The 22646-nt window shown below is 40.9% G+C and overlaps 1 protein-coding gene across 1 annotated transcript in view; it reads right to left on the minus strand.

Moving 5' to 3' along the window:
* Window positions 1-21540, minus strand: part of lama5 (laminin, alpha 5) — a 203816-nt gene extending 182276 nt beyond the window's left edge. The window contains exons 1-2 of the mRNA XM_048608550.1: window positions 21476-21540; window positions 7147-7264 (exon numbers count right to left, since the gene is read on the minus strand). Coding sequence (XP_048464507.1) covers window positions 7147-7264; window positions 21476-21487 — 130 coding nt within the window. The 5' untranslated portion in view covers window positions 21488-21540. The remainder of the gene's footprint in view (window positions 1-7146; window positions 7265-21475) is intronic.
* Between the last annotated feature and the right edge of the window lie 1106 nt (window positions 21541-22646).

Consider the following 22646-nt stretch of genomic DNA (forward strand, 5'->3'; position numbering starts at 1 on the left):
ATTCAACATGTCCATGGTAGATCGTCTATCTCAATGTCATACTTCCACTCTCTTCCCAAACCTTTGGTCACCTTTACCTGTAGAAATCCATTTCTTTCTTAAATATGTTCAGTGATGTGGCCTGTACAGCTTTTTACGGTAGAGAATCCCACCAGTTAACAAAGTCATAGTCAAAGTCAAACTTGATGGAGGGGCTGGGGAAGAGGATATCAAAACAGCCATTAAACCTGAAAACTGAATGGTCCTGATTAGTCCCTTCCGGATTGGTCAGATTAAATTTACCCACTTAGTGGTGTCAAGACCGGGGAACGTATTTGCTTTGGTGGTTAGTGGTAATGCAAACAGTAAAAAGAAACTCAGCCCCAGAGTCTACTTTCATGCTAACTTTACACTACAATAATTCTGTAACATAGCATAGCAACAATAGCTTCAAGCTATTAGCTTTTTGCATGGCTGCTGATTTCCACAGCACCAGAACAACAAATAAACAAACTACACTATGTTCATCTGTTTTGTTGTAACTTGAAACTGAAGACTTGCAATATTACTTCTGACCACCAGAGATTTCTTGATACCAAAGGAAGAACCACAATGATCAGGAATCCACCATCGTTTGCAGCAACATGTATAACACTAAATTTGGTGACTGTTAGTTATATGCCGTCTAAAACTATGCCTCGGATGAAGGCTTCAAACTGGGAATAAACTTTGATCACCTGCCTTCCCTGCAGTCCCCAAATTAATGTCAAAAATTCAAGCCACAATACAAACAAAAATCATTTACTTCAATAAATTCTTGCCCCTATCATTAGTCTGCCACAAATCATGAATGGCTGTCCCAAGATTATGTGAGATGAACAAATGTAACAAATACAGAATATACATTACAAAACAGAAATTGCTGCAGAAACTCAGTAGGTCTGGCAGCATCTGTGGAGAGAAAGCAGAGTTAACACTGCGAGTCCAGTGACTCTCCTTTAGAACAGCTAGTTCAATGTTACCAATCTTGCTGCATTTCTGCAGCAATTTCTGTTTTTGTTTCAGGTCTTCAGCATATAGAGTTCTTTAATTTATTTTACAGATGCAATTAGACATCTAGATACAAAAACCAAGAAGCATGAAAAGGCCAAACAGTCTCTCAAGCCTGCTTTGCCATAATGGTGATGGTGGTTGATCCTCCAGTTTTATGTTTTTGCCCAATCCCCATTATCCTTGTCCCTCAATGTCCAACCATCTGTCAACTTCATCCATGAGTATACTTAATGACTAAGCAGGCACAGCTCCGAAGCATATAGAGCTCCAAAGATTCACACCTCTCTGAATGAATTGTTTAGCTTAAAGAATCAGTTTGGTATCACCTTTGATCTAATGGAGCAATTTTACTAACAATCTGTGACAAAGGGAAAGACATTTTTCTTCTCTCTTATTTCTATTGCTATGCACCACAAGCAGTAAAACAACAGCAAATATACATAGATCATAAATGAAACAACAAATGTTAACAACACCTCCAGCTTCTTCATCAACTTAGCCTGTACAGTGAACTGAGGACAGCATTTAGTAAGCATATCTTGCTTTGATTGAGATTATTGTCACAGGAGAAATCCATACATGGGTAAATTAGCTCAAATCAGATTTGCTCCTTTCAGCAACAGGCAAGAACAGCCACTTATAACTCTGTTTCCACAGCTGCTGTAATGACCAAAGGCTTGCATGGCAGCAGATGCAACATTCACTAAGTCGTCAGCTGCCAAGACATGGATTTCATTGCAACAGTTTATTAACTATTTAAACCAGGCAGCCAGTTATCCTGGATCACAAGCGCAAAATGTGAGTTTAGCCCACAAGATAAATTTTTAATTCAAACAGTTGGCCAAAGGATGGTAGTGAAAACATTCCAAACCAGAGACCCTCTCAACAGCTGTCCATCAAACTCACTGGTGGTACATTAATAAAGGCCTGCTTGAAATTACAGCAATAAGTGCTCATGTAGTTCTCAGCTGGCATGGAATGCACTCTTTATATTTTCAGTCTTTTAGAGGAATATTTGGACTTAAAGATTTTTTAAAACGTTTTCAGTATTTAAGACAAGTAGCCATCCTTTTTGTAGGAGAGCCACAGTGTGTGCCACTAGATCCTTTTGATCATAGAAACCTGTTCATTTTTACATTTGCTTGTAGAACTTGTGACCTTATAGTTATGAGCAGGACAGATGAAGTGATTGCCACAACTTCTTCAGAGAGGACTGTCTTTAATGAACTACTCTCTCTATCGGTATCACTCTTTCTCCTGAAATCCTCTGCTTGTGTCTAAGTTCACCTTCTATGATGACAGTTTATCAGACTGGTTTTATCCTAGACCTCTTTATAAACCCTCCTGATAAGCCAACTCCAAAAGCCTCTGGCTCTGGTTTTATCATTGGCAAAAAAAATGTTGTGTTTGTAAAAGTCTTCATAGTTTAATAGTGACGTCTTCATTCCCTACATTCACATGACTGCTGACTCTGTAACGAACCTACATTAAAGGCAATTCCTTAGCATTTTCACAGTAGATAGCAGAGATTCTATTAACTAATTCTTCACCAAAAAAGCAGAGTGAGCATAGAGTTCTAATACATCTGTCTCAAAGTGAGTGGAAGGATAACAGGCTGCAGTGTTGTATAGCTCTATTAATTTAGGCCTCGCCAATTCCGAGTTGATGACTTGTGAAGTTACACATCAAGGGAACAATGGACATTATTATTGCATAAATTGGTAAGGGTTTGAAATGTTCAATGCTGAAGAATGCCTCAAAAACCACCCACAATGATGTCATATGGACTTGATGGCCAAACAGCTTTGGGTCTCAAGGAAGTCTTCTTCACACTGTGCAACAATATCTAAAAACGTAACCTGCAATAAACATGCAACAAATTACTTCTTATTCAAACCCAGAGCCTCTTCCGGTTAGACCGACAAGTGGTTCTCCTCTACTACACTAGACCCTGAACTTCCCTACTGAAAGATGGTGGCAGCAAGCCGACACGGTGAAGTGCAGACTTAGTTTACCTGCACTACAACAAGTATGAGATTCAATAAGAAATAGTGAAGAAGGCATTCTATTCAGTTACATCTTTTGTGTAACAGTAGAGTTTAGTTTACAATCAGAAGGGTCCCACTAGGATGCAACACAGGCCCCTTCAAAGAAAACAGAAGATGGGGCAAGATCACTGATTCCAGTGTGTAATGAGGATACTACACTTTTGCACTATGGGTAATATTACTGAATAACTACGCAGTTTGACATAAAATATATTATTCCCATAACAGAGAAAAGATCATAGAATCATAGAATTCCTACATTGTGGAAACAGGCCATTCAGCCCATCGAGTCCACACCAACCCTCTGAGGAGCATCCCACCCAGACCCACCCCCCAATCCTGTAACTCTGCATTTCCAATGGCTAATCCACCTAGCCTGCACATCTTTAGACCGTGGGAAGAAACCAGAGCATCCAGAGGAAAACCACGTAGACGCGAGGAGAATGTGCAAACTCCACACACAGTCAGTCAGTCACCTGGGTCCCTGGTGTTGTGAGGCAGCAGTGTTAATCACTGAGCTACCATGCTGCCCTATTGGAGGTGGAATCCATTTTAGAAAGAAATTGGCAATGTGGAACCTGAGGCAACATCTTGTGTAAACCTTTAACTTTGCATCAGGGACAGCTGAGTCACTGGCTCCCCTCACAATCATAGAATCATAGAAAGCTAAACTCAAAGAAAGACATTCAGTCTATCACAGTCTTGCTGTGACGTAATCCCATTTGCTGCTCTTTCCTTAAGCCACTTAACATTTTTCTTCTGCGCAATCATCTCGTTCTCTGCCAAATGTGAGCAGCTACTTGCGGCTATACATTCCATATTTTAATAGCTGTGCCCTTGGCATGATCTAATAGCACCAAAACTAATCAAAAAAAAGTTAAAACCAATGTCAAATATTCACAATAAAGACAAATCAATACCAGAAATACATTGCGAACCAGTGACAAAAAAGGTACAGGAAAAGTCTGTCTTATAAAATCTCAGCACTTTCTACGAAATATGAAATTTGAGTCTGAAAGAAAATCATCAGGGAAATAATCAAAAGTGCCTGTGCTCATACTGAATTAAATTTGTGGTAATTAAATAAATCTGGAATAAAGGGTTAGTAAAGGCGACCAGGAAACTACAGGGTTGAAATAAATAACCCATTTGGTTCAACAGGGAAAATCTAGCATTCTTACCAGGTTTGACTTTTGTACCATTCCACACCCACAGAGCGTGGCTCACTCTGAACTGTCCTCTGAAGCCAGCCTAACAAGCCATTCAGTTTCACAAGGATGGGCATAAATGTTGGCCTCGCTAGTGACACGTACACACTGTGAATGTGCAATCTAATGAAAGCAGTTTAAATCCTGCAGCTGATAAATCTTAAATCGCTCCGTCTGGCTGCAATTCACTTCCCCCCCCCCCCAACCCCAAGTCCAATCTTGTACAACTACTGTTGCTTCAGGCTAGCCTCATGTTTGGAGACAAACTGACCCACAACATACAGCCTATCACCATGGCAATATCAGTACGAAGGGTGAAATAAATCGCAAGTAATTGCCATCAGTCATCCTCAGATTGAAATTTCCACTCCAATACAAACTAACTCTTGACATTCAGGCATGAGCAAAGTAACACAAGAATAATATTTACAATGGATAGGGTGTGGAGAAATGCTTTGGTCACTGTGCAATTAAGTAAAAATTTATTCAAAGGAGAATGCACTTGTTAGTGGTTTCACTACACAAAGTAAGGCTTCCCCCAAGGGCAGCTGCATAGTACTTCTGAAATGTTTCACAGGAATGTATGTAGCTCAAGTGAGTGACAATATGTTTAAAATCTCACTAGCTCCAGTGATTACAAATCCAGAACCAGCCACTTCCCCTGGGTTTTGAGAGGTGGAGGCTGAGAAAAAAATAACAAACCACTCTCAGCAAATGAGTAAAACAATCAATAGTGTAATTTCCTACTGTATTCAAAGCTTTTGTTTTTGACATGGAAAGTATTTGTTGTCTCAGATCATGCATTAACAGTTGAAGATTTGGAAACATGTAAGTGATTTTGAAAAAAATTAATGTTTCTAGCCTAATTCTGTAAAATCCAAACTCTCCCTCTGCCCCAAAATATCTTTCTCAACTCTGAACATAGACACAATTACTTTCAACCCACTGATCTGAAATTAATCATTTAAATCCTGGTTCAGCCATTACTATATTATAAGCAACATACCCCAATGAGATACAAAAAGACTATTTCACATCATTTCCTAGCCTCATTCTTAAATAATAACTTTTGTATTTAGACAAAAAAGGATGTTGTATTCTTGTAACATGACAGAAATTGCTTGTGAAACTCAGCAGGTCTGGCAGCATCAGTTGCGAGGAAACAGAGTCAATGTTTCGAGCCTGGTGACTCCAGAGTTCTGATGAAGAGTCACTGGCCTCAAAACATTAGCTCTGCTATCTCCCAACAGATGTTGCCAGACATGCTGAGTTTCACCAGCAACTTGTCTTTGTTTCAGATCTCCAGTTCTTTGTTTTATTTATATTCTTGTTTTTTTTTTGTTTTCCTTAACACAAAATGGTCACCTACTGGATTAGTAAGTAGCACATGTTCAATTGATTTGAAACCCTCAAACAGGTTTATTTAACAAATAAATCAACATCTTGCACTTACAGAGCAATTCATACACAAAAGCTTCTGGTTGGACTCCTCAAAGCTGCTGCTTATTTGGGGACATCCAGGTCCTTGATTCCTGAGCACAGTTATCTCTTAAAGCAGTAGCATAGTCAGTGCCATGATAAAGAAGCAGTTCATGACTTCAATGATCAGCTGAATCTCAATTTGTGCACCCAAATATGATGTATAACAAACAAGCAAAGATTGGTCATGGCATTGTCCTAATTAGGGACAATATCTTGATAAGAAATCTTATATATGTCACTGCTATTGAGTTTGAGTTTTAAGGAGAGGCTGGGACTTTTTTTCCCCACTGGAGTGTAAGAGGCTGAGGGGTGACCATATAGAGGTTTATAAAATCATGAGGGGCAGGGATACGGTGAAATACCAAGGGTCTTTTCTCTAGAATAGGGGAGTTCAAAACTAGGGGGCATATTTTTAAGGGGAGAGGAGAAAAATTTAAAAAGGACGAGGCAACTTTTTTTTTAAAACACAGAGTGTGGTTCGTGTGTGGAATGAAGTGCTGGATATGCATACAGTAACAACATTTAAAAAACATTTGGATAAATACATGAATAGGAAAGATTTGGAGAATATGGGCCAAATGCAGGCAAGTAGGACTAGTTTAGTTTGGGAACACGGTCAGTCTTGACTAGTTGGACTGAAGGATCACTTTCCATGCTGTATCACACTACGACTCTATCTGCTACTTTCATTTGGTTCAGAATGTAAACCCAGGAAACAAGAATAGATGCATCTCATTTATACTCTTATCCATCAGTGTGAAACTCCTGCAAGACATTTATACACAAACAAACCCTCTGCTTCCTCTCTATTCCTCTCCCACTGGTATTCAGTGGGTAATGTGTGGAGGTGAATGAGGAATATAGGCTGCATTAACTTTACATTAGTCACAACATGGAGAAGGAAATTCCCAATAAAAGGATTTATTTACTCAGGAACAGGAGTCTTTACACCAGACCATTGGGAGATACATTCAGAAGGACTACCATCTGTTTCAAGCACATGCTTAGGATGCCTAACTAAAACTTGGGCCCATGAATTTAGTAGCAGGATCAACTCCTGTGCAGATTGGGCTGGGCCACCTCACTCCCAAATTCTAGCTTTATGCTTGTTTTATGCCACAGAAATATCAATTTCTACTAGTAAGTAGATTACATAAAAAACATGCAAAAAACCAACACAGACTGAAAAAGACAAAGACAAGGACAGAGTGTGTAGAATCATCAAGGTGTAGAACATTGCACCTTAAGAGTGCACTGCACTGTTCACTACAATGTGCTTACTCAATTCCTGAAAGATTTTTTGAACTGACTGACCTGTACCAGGTTTACTCAAACCATACACAGGGAGAATAACCCGTATCTGGAATTATACTTACAAGCGAAATACTGCCAAGGGGAGTAGGCTTCTCCAAAGTCTGTAGATCGCTCAAGAACCCAAAGATCTGGCCGCGGAGAATTTGCAAACTTGATGAGCACATATGCCACATGAAAGAGCTGTGAAAAGATAATTTATTTATATGTTTAGAAAGACAGGTTCTGGATAGTACCAGTTTGTCATCATCACGCAGTTATGATGTTTATATGCACTGACTTGGGTTAACATTGATAGACTGAATCTTCTCGTGAGCATGTACTGTAATTTCCTACCAGATTCTGTCAGCTGGAGTTTCTCATTCTAGCTTCCACAGGTTCGGATATACAACCCATTAAAAGCATATGCAGTCAGGTTGGAAATGTAAAACAACACGAACCTCAGAGTTCAGATACATTCTGGAAAACGCCCAAGCTGTTCCAATTGGAAGAACATTCACCTTTCCCCAACAAGATGAAAACTGGGCAATGTCTAAAACAGATAAGTGATCCATTCCATCAGACTGATGTCCCTGTTGTTGAAGGTGAAAGTTACTCCCATCATCTTTTACTTAAAAGTGGCAGCCAGACAAAAGACACTAAACACTCTGCACATTCACTGCAAATTATACATAACAATGCACAATCCCACAAGGTACAAGTAATTCTTTATGTTATTTCACTTTTCTAGTGTCTTTCACCAAAAAGACAATGACTTCTGTATGGCACAGTTCTGCAGCACCAGCTACTCATCTGCCCAAACAGACTAACACCCGTGTCTTATCATTGATTCATGTGCAGTCCCTAATCTTGATCGTAGGAGACATTTTATCTCATTTTTTTTGGAAACAGTTATCTATGTTTCTAATTTAAAAAGACAAAACTGGAAACAAACAGACTACAAGGTTAAGTATGAAAACAAGCATTTTGTGGGAGTCTTGTTTTTTTCACTTGAGTAATAGCATTGTGTCTCACTTAATATACTGCATTGTTAGAAAAGTGGTTCTTGTTACGAATGTTGCCAACATCTGCCTTAGATGGAGTATATGGGTCATTCATAGAATCCCTACAGTATGGAAACAGGCCATTCGGCCCAACCAGTCCACACTGATACTCTGAAAAGCATCCCACCCAGACTCATTCCCTACCCTATCCCTTGTAACCTTGCATTTCCCATGGCTAATTCACCTAACCTGCACATCCCTAAACACTACGGGCAATTCAGCATGGCCAGTCCACCTAGTCTGCACATCTTTGGACTGTGGGACTATTGTAATGTGAGAATGCATTGTTGTAGAACCACACAGTATGGCCATTAGCCATCCACTATATACAGACATGGCGATTGGCAAGAAATTCAAAATGAAAGTTTATCTGATTTATTTCCTTTCCTAACAAAACGGTGACCAGTTACTGGGTTGCTACACTTTATTTCAGCTGTGTTCAACTCAGACAGCACAAACTGGATTTCCAGGCCCTTTTAGCTCTGAAGATGCCATATCAGACTCGAAACATTAACTCTTTCTCTCTCCACAGATGTTGCCAGACCTGCTGAGCTTCTCCAGCATTTCCTGTGTCTCCTTTTTGATCAGTTTAGCTGAGTCCCAGGTTCAGTGAATGCTCTAATCTACTGACTATCCAAGCGCCCATATTCCTCCCTTTTAATGGATAGCTTTTAAAAAAAACGGTGCTACTCCTCCACTGTTCAACCTATTTTTTTCTTCTCCCTGCTCACTTAGGCCTGTCTTCTCTCCACAGCTTTGTAAGCTCCATTCCTGCATTTCCCTGGTTCACTCAGGCGATTCCAGCGTCTCAACACCCCCCAGGCCCAGCTAACTTCGGCTGTCTCTTTCTGCATTCTTTCTCAACACACCAGTATAGGTCTGTGTGTCAGTGTAGTAGTCAGACTGCAGAGACAAGGAGCTCTTTCTGGGAAGTGGAGTAAGCTTGGGGAGACAACCTCTATCAACTAAATCCTGGGAATAACTAACACTCATTCACATTTTGTAGTGAAATAATGACTTTCAATGTATAATGGACCTTGACAAAAATTAATCATTTCTAAAATTTTAACTTGGTCTCTGTTTACCTCCTGGCCTTAACACTGGAAAGATATTTCAATCTGGAACCATTACTCATTGCTCACTTCTAGTTTTTAAATGGAACCTTTTCTTTCTCCCGCAACATATTCTCACTCCTCTTTAGATACAACTCTTGCTCTGCTTGTTCATCATTTTCTATTTTGTAGAATGTTTGAATTGGGATTGCAATTTTCGGTTCCTTCACCGTGGTATTGAATTAAGAAGGGGATCTTCTGTTCCCTTAATCCTGCTATCAAACTGTTACTGCATGTTCATTCCTTCATTGTAGGATAATCCCCATTTATTCTTCTTTCAAACCATAACTCTGTCAAATTCCACATTCCATTTACACTCTACAATATCCGCTACTACCTCAGATTCACACCCCACTCCAAATATTCACTACAAAACCTTTCATTGCACAACAAATCCCTATGTAAAGAAATCCTTTTTAATCTGTATCCTCATTTTTTATTTAGCAACTATCTTAGACTGATCATTCACCAGTTTCTCTTCAATGCAAGGAATTAATCTTGACTTCCCTCACCCCATTTACTCCATCAAAATCTTTCATGATTTTAACTAAAGTTACATTATATCACCTGTTCATCCTGCTCCAGTGGAAATAGTGCCAGTATTGCAAGGTTTTCCTCAGATCAACATATAAACAGGGAGAACTAGGGCCATTCAGTCCAGCAAGCTAGCACTGCCATTCAATAAACTCATGGCTCATCTGATTGTAATCTCAAATTTGCATTCTTACCTACCCAGATAGCTTTTCACCTTACTGCTTATTAAGAATGAATTGTCTCGTTTTATAGTCAAGGACTCTGTTTTCACCACTTTTCAGGAAGAGAATTCTAAAGCCTTGTGACCCTCAGAAGAAATTTCACCTCAGCTCCGTTTTAAATGGCAGTCCTTGATTTTTAAAACAGTGACCACCCACCCCAGTTCTGGACTCTCCCACGAGATGAAACATCCTTCCTCCATCCACTCTATCAAGAGCTTTCTGAATCTTATATGATTCAATCAACACACTCACTCTTCTAAAATCCAGCAGATACAAGCCTAGTCAACTGAATCTTTCCTCATAAGACAATCCAGATGTCAGTAGGGTAAACATTCCTACCACCGCTTCCAAAGTATTTACAGTTATCCACTTACAATTTTCGATCCTTGATATAATCCTTGTGAATTCACACAGTGTAACATTTACTGTTTGAATGTCCCTTCTATAGTAGGGTACTTAATTCTGTGCGTGTACTCTTGCATGTCTGACCAATGAGTTCTACAAATTTCTCATGTCTTCCTTATTTTTGAGAGTCACGTCCCTACTGATGAAACCCAAAATGCTACTGGCCTTTTCTAATACACTTTATCATCACTCATACCTTCACAGAATTAGATATCAAACCCCTACGTCCTGTCATTCACGCGACATCTATCTGTAACATTCATTTGAATGGATCAGCCCATTCCCCATGCTGAATTTTAACCTAACACACTGGGAGATATAATCATTTAACAGATGCACACGCAGAAACAGGCTGACCAACTTGTTTGTATTTGTCACAGAAGATAATAAGCTCTTGACTTTCCACGTTAAGAATTTCAGAATAGCAGCATGTGTAGATAACGCTGCTCATTCCTTGCATTTCTCCTATTTTCTAACAAGCCATCCTATCCTAGATCTACATTAACAATGCTATTGCTGTGAATGACGCACAGCTTTATCCATTGCTGCGTCTTGCATCTTGCTGTGAAGGCAAAAATGACTCGAGATAAAATCTCAAACAGGCCAATGTTCCCATTGAATCAGCAACCTGATTTCCTAACAGAGCATGTAATTAAGACTTGCGTTGATATAACAGCCCTTATGACTTCAGGCCATTCCAAAATGCTTGAGACAATGGACGGAATTTAAAGCCATCCCCTGCGGCAGTTCTGGTGGCAAACGGGGCATTTAATTAGGTGAAGTTCCACCTCCACGCCAATTAAGTTTGTGGTGGGAAAAACTCATGGTCAGCCTTCCCACCTTGCTGCCAATTAGAGGCCATTAATCAATGCTCACTAAAGGACCTCATCCTGCTGTAAGTAGCATTAACCCAGAAGCAGGCAATGAGCTCACCAAACAGGAGGTTCAACAAGCAAACCTGTGCGCTGGGTTGCTGTTAGGTTCCCTGGGGGTTCTCTTGCAAAGGGACACAATGCCTGATTAAGGGAGCAAGCATCAGGAAGAAAGGAGCCTACTGACAACCTACCTTGCTGCTGCCGTCAGTACTCACTATTATTATGGTATAAATTGAACACTAAGTTCTTGTGACCACACAAAGCAGCTAAAAAAAGAAATTCAGAAGTTGCTGTCTGGGTTTTCCTACACCGCTACCTCGCTGATAGATTTTGTGTTGAACTCAACCGAAAGTGAAAATTAACAGCACTTTTTCACAATTTACCCACCAAACATGCAGAAAAAAGTTAGGTTCATGCTCTTGGGTGCAAGCGTATTTTTAGAAAGTCTCATTTATTGCCAAATAATCTCTCTTGCGCTCTGATTCCTTATCTCTTTGCTATTTCAATCTTTCTTTTCCTCTCTCCATTTCACTTTCTGTACATATAACTTTATAATGAAATAAATGTACTTGTTTAGATTCGGAGGCTGACTCTTCCCAACCCAAAGGTGGGTCAAAATGTATCGAGATGCGAGGCTCAAATCTGGATTCCCAGCATTGGCAATTTTCCCTGGCAATAAGATAATGTGGGTTGGACGGAAGCCTGCATACCTGTGTCCTGGCAGAGCTGACACCTTTGCAAAAGTGGGAAATTTAGACTTTCCACAATTATAGTGCAAGTCGGGTCAGGGAGATCAGAATAAGCCAGGATTTGGAGGCGGGAACCTCTAAAAGACAGGTACAATAAACATTGCCGACCTAACACCACTGTCATATGATGTTGCCTAAGGTCAGTGGGTGGCAATGGCACCATTTTGAAAAGAAAAATTACCCTTAAATAAAATGGTTGTCTGGTTGTTACAGCTGACTGCTGTTCATTATCTGGACAACTTAACAGCTACGGGCAAGTGGAAAGTCTTCAGATGCATTAGAGTACATTATCCAGAGTGCATCAGGTTGAATTTAAAAAAAATCTCCAGTTCTGATGGTACAAAATGTCTTTGGTGATTTCATTTTATTCTTAGGTCCAATCACATTATGAATACTTACCCGATTTACGAAACAATCTTTCAATACTGCTCAGTGTAGGATTTTAACATAGCTGCTCAGGTAAATCTGAGTTTGCTCATTTTAACAGATTTATGGGCTGTTAAGAGAGTTACTGGCTTTTCGACAGTATTATCAAGAATTGTGTACTCATTTTGACTCCTTAATATTATTGTAGGGCTTTTGAGTGCTCTTTATGGTGGATATAGGTGAGTGAGTTGGGAAGTTTGGAAGAAATGGGTGAGAGAAGGGATGAGGAGTGGTGGTTGGGGTGGGGTGGTGGTTGGGGTGGTGGTTGGGGTGGGGTGGTGGTTGGGGTGGGGCGGGGGGGGTGGGTGGGTGGGATCCTCACAGTGACCCACAGAACTGGGGGTCTAACGTGTTGCAAATAAATGAGGGCCTTGCAACTTTAACATCCAACTATGCTCCAACTATGGAAAATGTAAATTCCACCAGCTGCCACTCACAAGGAGGCAGCACCACAACGTTGAGAAGTTTCCAGTCTCCCAAATTCTACCTCAAACATGGAAATTTGGCCCAATATGTCTCACTGAGGTTCCTCGAGTATTATTGGTTCATGACTCACACTGTTGCTTGCCCTGTCACAGAGGGTACCATTCTGGAAAGATCTCAAGTAACTACAAGTTACTATTCAAAGGTCCATGAAACCTATATCAAATAGATGTACACACCACAGAGCACTGTTCCTTCGCTGCTCACTGCATTGTTTTTTGGGGCTAATGAGTGAAGGCTTTTTGGTCTTGTATTTCTTCTCAAACGTTCCAAGGAGTATAGCAACTGTTAAACCCAATTCTGCCATTTCCAAAGTAGCTCTTTCAGAAGATTTATTGCCTATTTAGAGCCTCATTTGTTTTCAAAGGAAAATGCACAGTGGGTGGTTAAACACTAGCTTGTGTCTGTAAAAATGAGCCTGGTCCCGCGCACCATAATGCCGTAAAACTCTCAGGGCAATAATCAAAAAAATTACTGTGGCATGAGGCACACCAAAGAAAATGAATTCAATTCCCTTATTGACAAATTTCTATTAATTGCTGACAGAGGAACTGAGACTCAGAAAAGGAGCATCTCTGCAATAGTCGAATACATAAGGGAATTCTTAGTCAGTGTGGTAAGCGGACTTTGATGCCTCATATCTGGACAGAAAATGAATTCTCTCTAAACTGTGAAGTAATCAGCCTCCAACAATCTGAGCATTCATCTCAAAAGGGCAAAACACACAGCTTAGTGTTCAAAATTATCCGCGTCAGCAAACGGCACTTTGTGCAAGAAATAGCCACATTTCTGAGAGGAATGATTGACGAAGCAGCATACCAAAGGATTTTAGCTGAGTCGGTATTATACTCCATGGATTTCTCAGTAAGTGTGGTATACCAGGCAGACCCTCTCCCTGACACCACCAGCACCTCCATCCCAGGAGACTAGAAAACTCAATTTTTCTTCGTGTTTTGCGTACAGATTGGCCTCACAATATGAAGGTCTAAGGGGCACAGGCAGCAAGGAAAAAAAAAATCAATGCCAGCTGATAGGTGGTGCCCACTTCCATTTTACTACCATCATATCATTCTGTCTTTCCTTCCCCCAATCCCACTATAGACCAGAAGGCCCTAGGCCTGTGACCAAGGCTACAGTGCTCCTCTTAGGTTCCCACTTCCTGGTGTATAGGCCTATTCAGGAAAATAGATTCACACTGAATGTGCAGCCAAACCAAGTCAATGACCTGGTGCACCATATTCAAAAGACAGAATTGGATTCCTTGCATTCAGCAGAGAAAATAGAGAGAAAAATAATTTATCATTAAGGTAAGAGGAGGAAAACATAAAAGCTTATTGTAGGACAAGATTCTCCAAATAATTACCTATTTAAATGAATACATTAACCAATCATTATTTCAATTTTTTTTGAAAAACCATAATCCAGACATATTTTTGTTAAAAAAGATGATGGAGTTTTGCAGAAAATTAGAAGCGGAAACTTTTAAAAATGATGTATGGCCCATTAATGCCACAGGACTACCCTTCCATAAATCTCTTCGCGGGGAATATAACAGCACAGGGGAAACTAGATAAATCTGAGGGAGAAAGGAGATGACGGTTATGCTGAAAGAATGAGTTTAATTTGTGACGGAGGAGGCTCACAAGGAATATGACCCCCTGTGGGACCCCATTGCCTGTTTCTAGTCTCTAGATTCTGGGATACAATCACAAAGGCAAGCATTTCAGCAGCAGGGCATCCAGGAATTACTTTGTACACTGTCGACTTTTTAAAAGGCAAATTCAGACTTCCCAATGCAGGGAGGGATGGCCTGTGTTAACTTCGCAAACTGGAACTGATCAGTTATGCATCTATCCGCAGCATTCTCTCCTCGACTTTGAAGTGCATTGCTGCACCTTTAAGTTGTTGAAACAACAGAACAAATTCCAAAGTTCTTGGACAAAAACTAGGAACAACAACAAAAAGTTGCAACTGTAAGTTTGGCAGGGATTTGACATAATTGCAAATAAACCACTTCTGACTGTGTGGCTGGTTGATTAATTCCGCTGATTCCTCAGGCCAACCTTTTGGCACTCACTGTGGCATGTTCGAGCAGAGGCCAGTGCCACACACTGAGTTTTCTCATGTCGGAAGGATTACCTTTTATTTTCTGTTTTGTTTTCTGGGAGCAAACATTTACCAGCGGCGAGTATGGAAATGACCCAAAATACACCCATCATTCAGCACAGGACCATGTCAGCAAGTGAAACTAAATGCTTTCTATTCCCCTCTCCTAATTGATTCCCAGCACTTGGCAGTAGCGGCACTCAAAAGGCAAAAGACAATTAACTGGGTTTTTAAAAAGCGTTGGTTTAAATTTACTGCTACACAGGCAACTCATATACAGAAAGCTGAAATATCTAGACCAACAGATTCATCCATCACAGTACCTATTCATGGCCTTATATAGACTAAACACTGGACAAATATGCACTGGCTACAACATTACAAATGTGCTGTATACACAGCCAGCAAGATGACGCACTTTTCTCCATCCCCCGCACACAGATTTTATGCTCTAATTATAACATGAGATCTGAATGATCAAATAAAAATTGAAAGGCTTCATTACCAACAGCGATTGCGCTGTATGTTGGGCGTCATTTTAACTGCAACATGACATTTCAGACAGTGTAACTAGTGCTGTGTGCCACTCCCACACTTTCCAGTTTCCCAAACAATTATGGATAAGAAGTCTAAGCAATAGGATGGCAAACGTACGATTCTGAAGCGGGAGAAGGTTTCATTGGTGATACCCACTGTCGGCTAACAATACTGTAGCCACCTGGTGCTGTAAAGGATTCCCTGGATAAAAAAAAGGGAGGCTCCGCATCACAGCCACAGCTTTGCTATCAAATGTCAGTGTTTGTCCTTTGTGATGCCTTCCCTAGATGGCAGCAACCCAACCAGTCTCCTTCACTCATGCTACCTGCTGGTACTAACCCAACAGAGTCCCCATACATGGAGCATGACAAGTCAACATGTGTAGGAATGCTTGTGGGATCCCTCGTTTAAAGACACTCGAGGAAGTTGACATCAGTAAGTGGGAGAGGGGCACAAGGAGCCGAAGCCAGCCTTTGGCTGCCAGCCTTCCAGGGTGCTTTCCACTGCCAAGACCACTCCATGACTGAGCTCCCACTGTAACTCACCTGCACCTCACCATTTCCCCAGTGGGGCGTCTGTATACAGGGCAGTAGTTAGTCTCTGATCAACTGGCATGCATCAGCACTAGGCAATTAGGTACCTAGATGGCAGAATTTTTTTCTTTATAATATGGGTGTCACTGGCTGGCCAGGATTTATTGCCCATCCCTAGTTGCCCTTGAGTAGATGGTGGTGAGCTGCCTTTTTGAACTGCTGCGTTCCACCTGCTGTAGGTTGACCCACAATGCCGTGAGGGAGGGAAATCCAGGATTTTGACTCAGTGACAGTGAAGGAACGATGACATATTTTCAAGTCAGGATGGTGAGTGGTTTGGAGGGGAACATACAGACAGTGGTTTTCCCATATATCTGCTAGCCTTGTCCTTCTAGATGGAAGTGGTCGTGGCTTTGGAAGGTGGTGTCTGAGGATCCTTGGTGAATTTCTGCAGTGCATCATGTAAATACTGCACACTGCTGCTACTGAGCATCGGCAGCAGAGGGAGTGGATGTTTGATGATGTGTTGCCAATCATAGATGTGGCTGACCTTCCCAAAAAGGGCAATTACTGGGTTTCACCTGTCTCTTCCACAGGATTCTGCCCTACGGACACTGTCCAAACCTAGAAGCCCCAAGGCCATTAGAAAGGACCAAAATTGTGTCCTATTTCTTCTCTCACTTCTGGTGTCATCTACTCTCAAAGGAGGGGGAACAGGCCATGTTACTAACATAGCTCATCATACTGACACACGCTCTGGTCTCATGAAGGGCAGCATGCACACCCAGTCCCCTCATGCTGGTGGAGGACCTTTTCCATTCAGTCCCTTTGGTTTTATTGTTATATTCTCTTCCACAGGCACCAGCCATTTCAAGGGACCCTCAAATAGGAGGGCTGAGTAGATAATAACCTAAAAATCAGGGACAGGGTCTGGTTCAGAAACCAATCCAAAATTACCGGCTTGAATGGATGCCCACCACAATCATACTAGCTAGCATGAATCACTGCTGTGAATTTCAGATTTACAACCACTTCTTGGATGAAGAACAGGATTGGTGTTGAAAGCCCTGCCAAGCGAAGGAATCAATATCTTTGGAAAAGCAGGCAATAAAAAGATATTTGAAAAATAAATGGCAATAAAGTTGCATGTCTGGAAATTTGCATGAAAAGCTAAAGGCAACAAACTCAACTGTTTCAAAACAATTTATTTTTGTTCTTTCACAGAACGTGGGTGTTACTGTGTGGGCCAGCATTTATTGCCCATCCCAAACTGCGTTCTGAGACGGCGATGAATCACTTGAGGATGAGGGAGAAAATTGCAAAGCTATAGGAAAAGTGCAGGAGATCTGACTTGTGCAAAAAGCTTGCAGAGGTGTCGTGGACTAAACAGCCTCCTGTGCTGTATTATTGAACCATTCAAGGTTAGCGTCCTAAATTTTAAACGAATTACTGAGTGAAAGAACAGTTCTACATATGAGATGCATCCCATTAGTAGAGCTGATAGAATTTCACAGCTGATTTTGTTTTGGTTTAAACCTCTACAGCTAAATGTGTTTAATAGTGTGATAAGGGGTCTAGGTCATAAGGAAAAGTGGATGAAAGCCAAATGCACTTGCTGACTATAGTTCCTTTATCTGTTCCTTTATATTGTCTTGACATAGATTCTCAGGCAGATTTAAGAAACTCTGACCCCGGCCTGGAGCTGCACTCAATGTAAACGCACAGAATCGGTGTTGTGAAGAAGAGTAATATCAGACATGAAACATCACCTCTCTTGTTTTTCTCTCTCCACAGCTGCTGACAAACCTGCTGAGTTTCTCTAGCATTTTCAGTGTTTGCTTGAGAGCAGAATTGGCACATGACAAACCCTACTTCTCCCCGATTCATATTCACAAACCTCAGTGCTGGCCATGGAGTTTCTAGCTTTCTAATGTGTTATGAAACAAATATAAAATCATTTACAAATGCCAAATGGCAGCAATAATATCTTACATTTATAACGTACCTTCAACATCGTAAAAAGTCAGCTAATGGCATAATCGATCAGAAAATTGACACAGAGTGGCATTAAGAGATATGAGTACATGTGGTCACAGAGGTGCATACCATCCTGACCTGGAACTATATTGCTGTTCCTCCATAGTCACTGGGGCAAAGTCGCATGGAACCATCCCCCACTGCGAGGTATGTCTACAACCCTCGGACTGCAGTGGCTCAAGAACACAGTTCATCACCGCTTCAAGCAATTAGGGACGGGCAAGCAATTTAGTGCCTCCCATTGCATGAATGAATTTTTTAGAAAAGAGACAGGTCATGGAGGCATCTTAAAAGGAGGAGAGAGATTTAGGGAGGAAATTCCAGAGCTTTGGGCGCAGGTAGCTGAAGACAGATGCACCAATGGTGGAGTGATAAAAAGTTAAGTGACTAGGTGGAGACACAGGAATAAGAGTCAACCCCAGGGTCTAGTCCATCATTCAGAGAGAACATAGCTGATCTGTGTCTTAACTATGTAGGCCTGCTTTCTATCCGTATCCAGTAATAACTCAGTTAACAAAAATCTCAGTTTTAAAACTAACAACCGATCGCGTGTCAATCACCGTTTGCAGAAGACAGTTCCAAACTTGTGTAGGTGAAGAAACACATCCTAAGTTCATTCCTCAACATTCTGGCTCTACATAGCCTCCTGGTCGGAGGCTCTCCAATTAGCAAAAATAGTTTGAAAGATTTTAACCAAATCAGTCCTTAACTTCCTAAATTTGTCCAGGTATCATTCTAAGAAATCTTTGCAGTATTCCCTCTAGGGTCAATATACACCACCCAAGGAGAAATAAGGCCAATAATGAACTGCCCAGAATGGCTCAAAGTACTCAAATTATTGTCAGAGGGCTTTGTATAGTTGAAGCATGACTTTTATCCTGTTTGTATTTCAAGATCTGAAAGGTACAAGGATCTTGATGGGCAAAGGGCTGGACGACATGGAGTCATACTAATAATGTTGTACCATCTTAGAGACCTTTGCATTACAACTGACAGCTGGTTGACACCAGAAATTTGTTACAGTTGGTTGCCAGTTGCTGAAATTGAATGATTTGCTCTAGCCAAGTAACTGTTTCTTTAAATTCTATTTTTATTACAAATGTTTTTGTTCAAACAAGGCTAGATTAAGGATACGATTTGGGACCACTATGGTGCAAATACATTAGTCTCTCTGATCTTAGGTTTTCTCTGACTGGATAGCTAACACAATAAAATAAACCATACACTAAAAAACAAAACAAAACACCATGAATGAGAACACTTTTATATTTTTAAAAAAAAGTCACTACCAAACTGAACAGTGACAGCAGGAAAACTGAATAGGGGCGGCACAGTGGCTTGATGGTTAGCATTGCTGCCTCACAGCACCAGGGACCGGAAAGTGATCCCGCCCTTGGGTGATTGTTTGCATGGAATTCGTACGTTCTCCCTGTGTCTGTGTGGGTTTCCTTCGGGTGCTCTGGTTTCCTCCCACGGTTGAAAGATGTGCAGGTTAGGTGGACTGGCCATTCTAAATTGCTCATAGTGTCTAGGGATGGACAGGCTAGGTGGATTAGCCATGGGAAATGCAGGGTTACAGGGATAGGGTGGGGGGGGGTCTGGGGGGGATGCTCTTCAGAGGGATAGTATGAACTTGATGGGTCGAATGGCCTGTTTCCACACTGTGGGGATTCTATGAATACAGATATTTCTGCTATAACACGTGTTTCGTTAACACGAATTGGCTGTAATGCGATTGATGAATGAATAGTGGATGCTGTTTGGATAATGCAAACTTTCTGCTGTAATTTCCCTATAACATGATTTTCTATAGCGCGAGGTCTCACAAGAATGTAACTATCGTGTTATAGGAGAACTATCTGTAGGAGATGCGAACTAAATATTTAAAGTCTTTTAAAAGTGGGGATCTGTGTCATATAAACAGATTAATTACAACACAAAGAATAGCAAAACAAATAATATTTGTAAAATAGACAATTGCAAAAAAAAAAGAGGTAAACAGAAACCTTCATTTCTTTCAAGTGTTTGGCGGGCTTGAGATAGTCATAAAGGATTTCCTGATGAGAGTCCTACATCACCGTAATAGATTATTCTTCATATTTTCTTCCTTAGATATACCTTCCAAATTCCCAACCAGTACCATCTAGAAGGATATGGGTGGCTGCTACTAACAGCACAGTAGGTTTCCCTAGGTCTGCAACTGCGTCAGATGGTGGCTCACCAACACCTTCTCAGGGACAAATAGGGATGGGAAATAAATGCAGACTTTGCGAGTGGCAGCCACATCCAGCAAATGAATAACGGAAGAAAATATTAAGCACGAACTGAAAACATGCATTAATATTTCGGAGAGACAGATGTTCCCTTTGAGAGAGCCAGCACTCCAAGGGTTAATACAATGGCAACAACTAAAGAAAAAGTCTTCTGTCAGTAAAAAAAATGCAGTGTAAGGATTAGCACACACAGAGTTCACTGCAAACTGTCACGTCGAAAGGAACAGCTCGAGGGTGATGCATTCCAATACAGTACTTTGCATAGCTTGGCAAGTTTAAATTAGTATTCAGAGCTTCTGGCACTTTATAAACCTTATAAATTGTGGTCCGCGTATGAGAAATAGTAGAAATATTTTATGCAAAACAGAGACCATGGAAAGAAAGATGCACTCCCTCACTGATTGTATTAGAATTAATAACTTTCTGTGGAAGATTTATCTGTGTGTTAATGCAACTTGGCTCCCGAGTAGTTTTACACATGTACTTGCAATTTTCTTAGGTTGACACTCAACACTCACACCAGGTTCAATCAAGCTGGTTTTCATCAAAATGTAAGGTTGTGGGATGAACATTCCACCGCTGTGTGGAATGGAGGGGAGGGGATAGATTAGCCATATGCTTCAGTATCACAGCTGCATACAAACCCATTCAAACAGCGTCACACTGAGCTTCTATATGTACGTCCCACAGATCGCTAGAATGCCAATCCCAAAACACAATATTTTACAAAACATTTGCCTCTCACCTCTCGGTCCCAACCCCCGTCCACAGCCTCAGGCACAACGATGAGATACTGAAATTTCACAGCTGAGCTTCATATGGGAAAAGCTCCTCTCTGGTGTGGTCAAATTATTAAAGTTCTAGTTACAGCCGAGTGTCAAATCATTTGAAGCTCAGCCTCTGTGTGATAACTGCCACTTTCATTTCATTCAACACTCTCTTGCATTTGCAGATTCTTGAAAACAACATGATGCCGTTCAAAAATAATAAAATGCTGCAAGTCAAATCACACACTTGGACACAAATTCACTTTAATTCTAGTTCAAAGAACCTTACTCACTTGATGTTTCATGGGATTAAGAGGCGGAAATTGCTGCAGGCAAGGAGCCTCACTAGACCTGCATGCAGGGTTTAGAATCAATGATACTGTGTTGTAGTTCTACTTGTGTCCTCGTTCAGATCTAACAAAGCCTTGCAATTTAAACATCTGCTTGCACAAAGCCACATAACTCCACCCTCTCAACCTCTTCCAACTATTACTACCAGCACTTTGAAGCTGTACAAATGACACAAATGTCTGTAGAAACCATACAGACGGCAGGTTTGATGCTGTGCTGTGTGATAGTAAAATGTGAATGTTGCATATAGCTGGCATACTAATTAAATGCAACTCTTTCAATGCAAGCAAGTCCATTTTCAAGATCCTTCCTAGGATACTGGTTGGCACAACCGAATCAACCTTCCTTTCCAAGCAAAATAGATTGATTTTTTTTTACCCATTGAAGGGATGAGGAGCGACACAAGTTGCGGATAATTCCAATTTCCAACCCCCAACTTGCCTATCCAATGGTCTCTCTCCTAGCACTTTCACCCACTCGCGCACTTCCAGCGTGAAATTTTTGACCTAATCAGGGAGTCAAAATTATTTGGGCCTCAGGCTTGCCCCTTGCACCCTGTTAAAATTCAACCTTCAACCATCTCGTTGCTTCACAATACCATAGCAATCAGCTTAGGCATGAAGTGGAGAAGAAAATCATCAAAAATTACACATGGCCACCCCAAATTCCACTGGGTTACCAAGATCATTGACGATCACCAAAATCACCTTCCAGAAGCAGTGGATTCCCACAAATATTGCATGGATCATACACTATGATTTAAAGCTAATCAATTTGTTGAAAGTCACCCAGTGAAGTTTGAGCAAAATGACCTTGATTGAACAAAGTTCAAACTCATTCTAACCTGTGATTGACATTTCGCTCCCTCCTCCCCAGCTAAGGTTGTGGAACATTTTTACTGAAATAGAAGGGGATTTTTACTTTGGAATTGAATATTTTCCCAAGATTTGCAGGATTTGAAAATTGTTCCCTTTGTCTGAAAATCTAGCACTGGATTCTTGTAAATCTCTCAGCAGATCAGGTTTTATCTGTTGTCCTGATCCCAGTCCAGCTTCCACTCACGGATCTTATCAGATGTGCAAAGTTTCTTCACGAATCTCCACCAAGCCCAGC

This window comes from Rhincodon typus, chromosome 19, assembly GCF_021869965.1.
Source record: "Rhincodon typus isolate 14 chromosome 19, sRhiTyp1.1, whole genome shotgun sequence".
NCBI classification, from domain to species: Eukaryota; Metazoa; Chordata; class Chondrichthyes; order Orectolobiformes; family Rhincodontidae; genus Rhincodon; species Rhincodon typus.